This window comes from Malurus melanocephalus, unplaced genomic scaffold (genome assembly GCF_030028575.1).
Source record: "Malurus melanocephalus ecotype Western Australia unplaced genomic scaffold, MMel_1.1 scaffold_1087, whole genome shotgun sequence".
Taxonomy (NCBI): Eukaryota; Metazoa; Chordata; class Aves; order Passeriformes; family Maluridae; genus Malurus; species Malurus melanocephalus.
This window is the reverse complement of record NW_026624319.1, coordinates 53,253-63,363: the sequence shown is the minus strand read 5'-3', so window position 1 is coordinate 63,363 and position 10,111 is coordinate 53,253. Positions and strand designations below refer to the sequence as shown.

At 42.4% G+C, this 10,111-nt stretch overlaps 1 protein-coding gene across 1 annotated transcript in view; it reads right to left on the bottom strand.

Annotated features, from left to right (window-relative positions):
• Positions 1-2,976: 2,976 nt before the first annotated feature.
• LOC130586159 (adhesion G-protein coupled receptor D1-like) overlaps positions 2,977-10,111 on the bottom strand; it is a gene marked incomplete at its 5' end in the record, with an annotated part of 53,712 nt that continues 46,577 nt past the window's right edge. The window contains 4 exons of the mRNA XM_057386879.1: positions 2,977-5,386; positions 6,018-6,110; positions 7,794-7,835; positions 8,711-8,837. Coding sequence (XP_057242862.1) covers positions 5,291-5,386; positions 6,018-6,110; positions 7,794-7,835; positions 8,711-8,837 — 358 coding nt within the window. The remainder of the gene's footprint in view (positions 5,387-6,017; positions 6,111-7,793; positions 7,836-8,710; positions 8,838-10,111) is intronic.

Genomic DNA, 10,111 nt, shown 5'->3' with positions numbered 1-10,111 from the left:
GTAACCACAACAGCAAAGCATTTTGCACAGCAATTTTTAATAATGTCTTCTCATTAAGGAGAGGGTCCTGTTTGATCCTGTGCACATCTAACTGCAAGAAAAATACCGTGGCTGCTGGCTGTGCATCAGTGCAATAATTTAACAAGGAAAGAAATATCAGATAATCTTCTTCCTCCGTACCAAAGCTTTTCATTTAATAGAGCTATTTTTTCAGCTAACAGCTTTGGTAATGACACCACAAGAAATGCACATTGGGAAGCTCCGAACAGCTAAAACTCTGTGTTCCATAATTTGTGAGACACTGCACCTTCCCAGGGAGAAAGTAAGAACTCAGAGCTACGGCCTAACTTTAATACTTTTTTAACATTTTCAGTTTGATTCATATTTTTTGTTCATGACATTTAAAAATAAGCACATTTCAAACTCCCAAATTCCACTTATCTATTTGTCAATTAACATTCTTCTTAAAGTGCATCACTACCACTGGCTGCCTCACACAATCCTAGAACAGTTTTATTTTTTGTCACTTGCATACTCAATCCCAAACTTTTCTGTTGCACTTTTCTGGCATTATCAATTCAAGTGAAATTAGAACAGATGTCACAAAATATAGACAATTGCCTCCTAAAACTAGATTTTTGCAATGGCAGAGTTGCTAATTGTGCTGCATTTTTTTTAATGTCTTGAACTGTTTTATGCTTTATTCTCTGTTTGTGAGTAGATATCAGCAAATGGTTATCTTGGAGAATGCTTAAAGGAGCACATACAGTGCTCAATCAAGCCTGATTTTATTCAGTAACGACAGAAAGTAACAGGAGGAGAGAAAATTTCAGTTGCCTTTGGTAGAGGTAAATGAGCCTAAAGGAGCTCTGGTGGGAATGATCCTGAGCAAGTGGAGCACCAGTCAAAGAAGGGATTTAATAAAAATCCACTGAGCAGTGCTCAGAAATCCCTCATGACTCAATGTTTCTGTCGTGTGTCAGCACCTGGTGGAGATGCTGATGTCCTTGGTACATTTAGTGTGGTAATCACCCTTGACAAAAGAACATATGGGATTATTGAGAAGGAAAATTGTGTGAACAAGGGCAATTATAGCAATAACTATCCATGACATACTACACGGAGCCAGCCAAGCGTAACGTAGATATAATGAAAATATTTTTAAAGGCAAACATGATGTAAGCCAGTGCCAAAATGATCTAATTTATTATTCTGTCATGAATGATAAATGTTAATAACCTCTGTGTTTCACAAAATAGCAAGAAAGCGTTCTTTTATGTATGCCTTGCTACATGATTTAAAAGGATACAAAGGGAAGAAGGTTTATTAAAAGAGGCTGAGAAACCTTTCTCATCTAAATTCCAATCTTTAATTTTTCATCATGCAATTGCTCTAGTTATTTTTCCACATCTACACCCCTGTGTGATACAGAGGAGGCAGCTGGCAGTCTGTTCATCACCACAGAACGAGCTCAAAGTTTGAAAATGAGAGCTACAGGATTGCATCCCTGTGATGGGGCTGTTTGTTCACTGAGATGCGACATTCCTGCATTTACATTATTTTCAGAAAACAGTGTAATAGTAATAAAGTTTTAATAAATTTGTATTAGTTAAAAACCCATCACTTTTGACCTGCTCTGGAGTGAAACCTTGGAGCCAAACCTTTGGTCTCTGAGCCACTCGGGCAAGGCCTGAAATTGGTTCTGCTCTGGTGGTACCAAATTCCAGAAGTTCTGTCTCTGCTGCTGAGCTCAGTACATTTATTGTGCACTTTAACACAAAAWTATTGGCAGCTCATTCCCACAGCACACCTGAGAGACAGCAGCTCTGGCCCTGGGTAAAGCTCTGCCTGTGCATTTGCAGCCACAGCCCTGGGGGGAACCTGCACTGCTGTGCCCTTCTTTAAAATCCGTGTCAAATGAATAACTGTAACAAAGTTCTTTTAGGAAATTAACATTTCTCATTTATTTGAGGGGGGGAAAAACCAACAAAACTAAATTATTTTAGTGTTTACTGGCAAAGTCATTCTTGCTACATTACCTATTTTTAAAACTCACATTTCATTCAATTAAGCTTTCATACCATTGACAAAATGATGCTGTCCAGAAAAAAAGTATYGTTAGAGCTGCTATATACAAGCCCATAAATAAACTGCAATATTTTCAAGCTTCAAAAGACTGAGGACAGGAAGAGATTGTTTAAAGATTCATTTGAGCATTTCTTACTCAGTACATTTGCTGCATTCAGTACCAACAAAAACACTTTGAATCAAACAAAAAGAATGGACTTAAATGGCARCAGAACCCATTTGTACTTTGTGGGGATTTTTACAAATTCATCATAAACAGAGGCCCCATCCCCAGGGCAGTGTTATAAATTCAGGGCTCCCTCCCAGCCCCGTTCAGGTGCCATGGACAGGGGGAGGTGCTGCAGTTGGAGCAGGGATGCAGTTTAAACATCCCAGGAGGTGCAGGAGAACGGACACTCCCTCAATGCACAACGCTTCTGTGTCCCATTCAAAAGTACAAACACATTTCAATGCTGATCTGGTTTTTGGTGAACAATTTTAAAACAGCATACCTGGATGAAAACCTGGTTTATCCCTTTGTGCCACTGCCATTTTGTGCTGTCATTGCTGTCCCTYGTTTTCTCTTCAAATGGACCTTGGACAGTCACAGAGTGACCAATACACATCAGCACAGGAGGAAATGCACGCAATGAAAATTGGGAAGAGGGGAATACWTTTAAAAACTAAGATTAAAATAGAAGCTTTTATATGTTGTCTGGTTCATTCACAGAACTYTGTGCGATAATACAATGATCAGAAGAGAAATTATCAAGAAGGGTTTCAATCTGTATTTGTGGTCACAGTGTAAAAAACCAAAAACAAATAAAAACAAACCCACAAYGGAAAAACTCATATGCTCCAGTATAAAAAATATGCTTAAATATGTTGTTTGCACACAATACAAACTCTGTTATCACAGTACTGTTCTATTCAATCTCCTCTGTACATACCAAGGGCTCYGTCTACTCTGTCATTTGGGGAAAAAAATGTTTTTCAGGCCAAGAAAAGCCCAGATATTTGTACAATTGTAAGACAGAGCAATGCAGAAAAGGAGAAAACCATACACAAAAGCAAAAATAAAGACACAGCCATATGTATTTAGCTTTTACTGACCCTCCCTTTAGAATTGGTTGCCAACAACTGGAGTTATTTGGCATTAGGAAAGATGAGGTTAAAGCCTCTCTATTTCATGTGTGTRTATGTGTGAAATGCAGTTCTGCTCTGTTGGAGCTGCAGAAATCCAGCACAGATCTGGTGCAGCTCAAATAATTTCTGTAGAATGTTTTAAGTTGTAAACCCAACAAACTTAAACTTGGGTGAGCTCTGGRCTTCCAGTTTGGGGATCACAGCAACAAGTCTTGGCAAGGAAGGGGMAAAGGCAGAAAAGATTGGAACAAACTGAAAGAGATCTCTTTTTTTAGTGCAGAAAGGAAACATGGGCAAAACTTGGTTTGGCTCAAACAGAAATTAAATGCATTGAGTTTTTTTAAACTTTCAATCCCATGTCTTTTGGATTAAACGCTTCACTAAATTCAGTCCTAATTGGTGAGTGTTTCCCGTTCCCTGAAGATCAATTCACTTTCATTGTGCTTTTTGATAAATTTTCTATTCACTAGAAAATGTTCACTCTGCACATCAGGGTTAAATAACTTTTCTCTTGGAAACCAATAGCAGATTCACTGGGACGAGAAACAGCCTGAACTGCTGAATGTACAAACAGTTAATTAGGGTTAAAAAAACCCAAACCAAAAGATGATGTTGAAGATTTGCATATTTTCTGGCTGTTGCAGTGCTTGGATAGCTCAGTGTGTCAGGAGTTCCTTACAGGGTGACACCCAGCCTGTGACAGGGACAGCTCTGCACACCGGGCAGGGCTGGGGACAAGGAATTGTGGCTGCAAAGCCACTCTGTGAGGGGACCTGGCCTTTGGAAAGCTCTCTGGGGACCCTGAGTGAATCCACAGCAGTGTCCCCATGGCTCTGACCAGCACAGGACCTGAGCTGAGCTTTGCTCCTGCTGGGGAGGAGCAGCTTTGGCACAGCTGAGGATCCCTCTGCTCCAAACACCACTTGAGAACCCACAAAACAGTGGGCAGAAGGAAAATAATCGTGTTTCTTTCCTCCTTAAAAATACTTCATGGCAGCAGTAAAGCAGAAGCTACTAAAYGCTGAGCAGAGTTTAAAACCACAAAAGAGGCTGCAGAGACCTATTTAAAAGCCATCTGCAGGAAACAATGCAGTCTTGTTTGTGGGCTGGTTGTCTTCACAGTACATCAGTGTGGTGCATCTTKGTGGCAGGAGTTCAGGGTCTCGAAATGCCCAGTAAAAGGAGCAGGAGAAGTCACAGTGCCAGGTTTTGATGTGTGAAAGCCACAGCGAGTTTGCAAAAGGCACTCGATGGAGAGCTTTGATTGAGTCCTGAAGCTGCAGACAAAGCCGTGGAATAATTGGGATTGCAATGTGTCAGCAGACCCAAATCAGCACCAGAGGGGCTGTGCAGGACAGCCCTGGCCATTTCTGCCTCTGGTAGATCAGGTCAGCAGGAGGATCCCAAATGGGCCACACACACGTGGAGATTCACACGTTACATGTGCTGTCCATGGGCACAGTCRGACGTGGTTTGGGTTTTGTCATCCACACCCACGCTGGCAGTGSAACAGCTGAACCTGCTTCTCCCTCCAGTCCTGGCTTCTTCCTGGCATTTAGATCAAACACCATACTATGTATTTTGAATCAGCTTCTTCACCTCAATAATTGGATTCTGTAAGATAATAAATGTAAACAGAGAGAGCACAGCAAGTCCAGAATAGCCTCATTACARCATCACAATGGGAAGCATTTCATTTTAGAGCATAAAAATCCATCTTTCCAGAGGTKCGTTGCTTTCCCTCCGTCCTGGGAGCTGGAATGATTCAGGGAGCAATAAGCCCTTCTKGCAGACCCAGTGTTTTCATCATTGCTGACAAAACCATCCAGTGTATATTTGTGCTGGTTATTTTTACAGATATTGCTAATAGCCAAGTGCTAGAATGTGTTAGAGTTTYGAAGGCAAGCAGATGAGGGCTATTTACTCAACAAAACAATATGGCAATTCCCAATTCATTAGGCAGTGATTTAAAAACCCCAGTTTTCTGCAGTTATTAACAGTGAGAGAAAGCTGCTGGACACGGTGTCACAGGTCCTGGAAGTGTGGTTTGATTTTCTCTGAGGAGCTGGTATTCCTGTCACACTGCTGATAAATCAATGCGGTTGGCTGAATTGCTGCTTTTATCCCAGGTGTTCAGCTTTGTGGGAGTCGTGCCTGGCCTGTTCCCACTCATCTGGAAAATAAAATAGTATAGAAAATTGATTTATTTMTTTTGCCACGCCACTCTTGCCTGGRTGAAATAAAAGCCTGAAAGCATCTRTTTACATTACACATGTCACAGGGTCCTGAGAGCATATGGCATAAAGGATTTTTAAACAGTTATTGTCAGCAGCTAMGGTGATTGGCAGCGATGGCTTAATAACACTGATCACCTCACATTTCTGCTTCTTCATAGAAACAAATGTCTTTGGTCTCAGGAGAGTTTAAGGAGAGCTAGAAAAGGATATTCACGTGTTGGTTCAGAGTGAGAGTGGCCCATCAAAGAGGCACCATCAGCACAGCAGTRCATTGCCAAAATGCTGCTGGAATCCATACAATCCATACAATTGGGAAAAGCCTGATTGAACYGTATCCAGAGCTCATAAACCTGGGGTTACTTCTATTTGATATTTTACCAGAAAGCAGAGTTCTGTCCTCTGCTTTCAAACAGCTGTAGCTGCATCTGAGTGTTTGCTGATTCCTCCTGCCTACACCGTGTTAGGTCAGCACTAAAAATACCCAAATGCCTTCTCTGTTCTCTGTAACAGAATTTAATGTGGAGCCCTTTCCAGTACAACRGGGGTAAGAAAAAGATAAATACTCACAATGTCTGAGTTGAAGGGCTTCACATTGATGTTTCGAGTTGAGCTGCTGGTGAGAGACCACACCTTGGTTTTGTGCTTGAAGGCAGCTCGAACCTTTGGCAGAAACAGTGAAATCAGCTGAAAAGGTTGTGTTTATTTTCACTGGTGCAGCCTACAGTCATTCCTCTACATTAATGTTGCTGTGCTAATAAACCACAAACAATCCACCCCCTACACTTTCCTTTGTATTTATCGACTTACTTTAAAATTTAGCTTTAACTTGAACTGCCTTTATTTTGAATACAAAGTCTTTGAATACAAAGATGTAAGTCTACATCCCCAGCATGTACAATATTAATTTGAATGATTTCATGAGGTGCCACTACAATGATTCCAGCAGCTCACATTTCCACATTTTCTAATGAAATACAGAGTCCCAGGCTGGAGCACACGGTGCCCATTCAGGGCTGTCTGAGCCCACAGAACCCTGAGTATCCAGATGCCACAGGGGCATAAAGCAGCTGCCAGCCTGCTGTAAACTGAGTCAGTTAAAGAAACTCCTGAGAGATGGAGCAATATTCAACAAGCTGAAAATAATCAGCTCACAAAGGAAAGATGGTGGGACAAGGCCATGAGATTTGTCAGGAATTCCTGGAAGTGATTGATCTGTGCTCGATGTGGATATCAAGGACATCTTTTCAGACCATCCTGACTCCTGTGCCTCTTTATAATACATGTGCCCTTCCACCTGGGAGCACTGCAATGAACGCCCTTTTTCACCCTGCAACAGCAGCAGGTTGTGGGGCAGAGCTGTTTATTGTAAATATATGGATATTGTAAGTATATGGATATTGTAAATATATGGATATTGTAAACATATGGATATTGTAAACATATGGATATTGTAAATATATGGATATTGTAAACATATGGATATTGTAAATATATGGATATTGTAAATATATGGATATTGTAAATTTATGGATGTTGTAAATCTATGGATATTGTAAATAGATGGATATTGTAAATATATGGATATTGTAAATTTATGGATATTGTAAATATATGGATATTGTAAATTTATGGATATTGTAAATATCCAGGAACAAGAACTGGGGGAGAACAGAAGGCCCCACTGAGCATTGCCCCGGCCCCGTGCTCGAAATGGCTCTCATAAAAACCATTTCTTCTCAGGAACACTCATAGCTGAGCAAGGCTGGCTGCTTGGGAGGAGAGGGTGCTGCAGCCAAATTGACATCAGCCCTGCCTTGGTTTTATTCCAGCTGCTCTAATGCAGCCTTAATGCAAAAAGATGCCTCAATCCACTGTGAAACCTCAACTTCCCACCAAGAAAAATACCTGCAATATCTTCTGCTCAGTTTGGTTTCCCATTAAGGACTGCATGAGCAACATCCACAAGGATGTTTTGTGAGAATGGGGTTTATTTTCCTCGCTGGAACTGCAGTCCCAGCAGAGCCCCATCAGAGCGAGTTCTGCTCCCACTCTGAGCATCSTGCCCTGCTCAGCCCCCGCAGCTGCCACCACAGCTCTTGCCTCACTCCTCAACTGCCTCCTCTTGTCTCTGCTCTTTGTTCCAATCCTTTCTTATGCTAATTAAAACAAATGTCGGGCAGGGTCAAAATGCTGTGAGTCACAAAGCCACCAACATTCATAAACTAATTAAAAGAAAATCAGTGACAGAGCAGGCAGTGGTAATAGAGGAAGTCTGTTCTTGCTTCACATTTCTGTGCTTTGAATTAGGTAACACAAATTTATTAACACCATTTAGTTACAAACCTCTGAGTTCAGAAGGCAGTGGAACAGGAACATGAAAAATCCCTGAAGACAGAAAAAAGGGAGAAGGGTGAGGTGTGGCTGTGAGGTATCAAATACAATAATGCAATATTGTGTTTGTGTCAGTATTGTACAGAGCAGGCATCWGGAGCCCTGTAAATACCAGAGTGCCCTGAACCAGTGTGAAACTGCAGAAACCTGCAGTGTTAATAAATGAGGCTTGTCTGAAACTTCTCCCATGAAAAGACACCCCTAAACTTTGCACCAAGAACCCTATTTCAATCTTTTTGTGACCAGAGCGCTGTTTATTCCCAAAATAGAAAAGGATTTACAGGAGATTATTTTTTTCCTCTTTGAAACCACTATTTGGGAAAGAACTGCAACACATCTGTAGGTTTATGCCTCTAGTGAAGAGTCTGCTTGAAGCTRAGCAGATATTTACATTCCTGCTTGGACAAAGCTTCTTTCCTGGGCCAAGAAGATGAGGGTTGAGTTTCCTGCATGCAGGAGTCCTGTACAACACAGGGAATAGCTCCACTTTTCATCTTTCCCATCAACTTCTGTTTGCTTTCATTTCGTCTCAGTAATGAAGCTCAAATTGGCACTGAAAAATTGGCCTGGTATCTCTGCTGAAGGATCCTGCCTGTGGTACACGGTGCTGCAAGAATGAATTTCATTTCTCTAGCTCAGAGCTGTCTCATTTATTTAATTATGGCTRTGGAGACACCAAGGAGTGGATACAAGTTCTGTTCAAACAGACAACTGGCAGCACTGTGGGGTCAGCACAGACTTAAAAGACAGAGGAAGCAACACAGRATAAAATGCAATAAGCATAAACATGTGAAAACATCACTAATGGTCCATTTAATTGGATCTCAGCAGCACTTGTGTAGCCATCAATTTTCCCACCAGGTACTTACTTGTAGCGAATTGAAAACAGCAAATATATACTGAAACACTAATGCATGGGCATTGACAGCCAAAATCCCAAAGATCCAKGAACTTCCCAAGATTGGTAAGAGAACAGCGACGGCCTTAGCTGTTAGTCTGTAAGAGAAATGAAAATAAGAAATGAGGGATTTTTGGTTTTGCCCAAATGAGTTATGTGCAGGGTGTTCTAGTGGAACACGAATTGCAGTGTATCACCCAATTAAATGAGTACAGAAAGTGTTCTGCAGCWGCTGAATTCTCTGGACTTGATTTATTTAAAGAGTAAAAAAAAAGGAAYCACAAAGAGAACAAAGGCAAGTTCAGAACTGTGAGATTGCAKCGAGGTCTCCTGAGTGTGTTCACAGCTTTCTGCATTGAAGAACTCTGCATTTTCCACAGGGAGAGCGAATTCCCTTCATCTGCAGCAGAATTGGGGACAGTCAAACCTCCCGGGGAGCTCAGGACCCTCGAGAAGAAGTATGGGCAATCTTGCATCTGTTTTCTGCTCTGACACAATCATTGCTAATATTTCTCTGCCACAAAATACCCCTCAGCCATTTCTGAGTGAAACAGCACAACTGATGTAATTTAACTCACAAAGATTATCTCTCATCCCACACAATTGTCTTCTCCCTATGAAATGCTCAGAGCATCGTCTCTGACTCGTGTTATGATTGCTCTAAAGGATTGTTCTGTGGTGTCTGTGTATGTGTATCCTATGTGGTGTTCTGTGGTGTCTGTGTATCCCCAATGCTGTGAGTGTCACAGGAACAGCCCCACAGTGTTCTGGGGCAATCAAAGAGGAAGCTGGGTCACTCTATGGGAGTCCTTGCAGAGGGTGCTATGGGAGGAAAAGGATCTTTGAATTCATGGGGGATGTTCTGTTGGGGATTGTTGGGGTTTGTTAGGGTTCACAGTACCGGACACCCAGGAGCACCCACGGTCTGTCCACTGTAAGCACTGAGAACACTGATCAAACAGTGGGGCAAACATCCCTGACTGGAGCACTGCTGACCCCACAGCACTGCTGACCCCACAGCACTGCTGACCCCACAGCTCTGCTGACCCCACAGCCCATGGGGATTCACTGCTGACCCCACAGCACTGCTGACCCCACAGCCCATGGGGAGTCACTGCTGACCCCACAGCACTCCTGACCCCACAGCACTGCTGACCCCACAGCCCATGGGGATTCACTGCTGACCCCACAGCTCTGCTGACCCCACAGCACTGCTGACCCCACAGCCCATGGGGATTCCCTGCCAAGGAGGGACAGATGGACCTTGCACAGCCGGGCCCTGCATTTTGTGACAGCTCTCAAAGGAAAAACTGCTCCTGCTGAACTGCTGAGAGCGGACTGGGTGGCACAAGACAAGAGCAGAAAGAAGGGA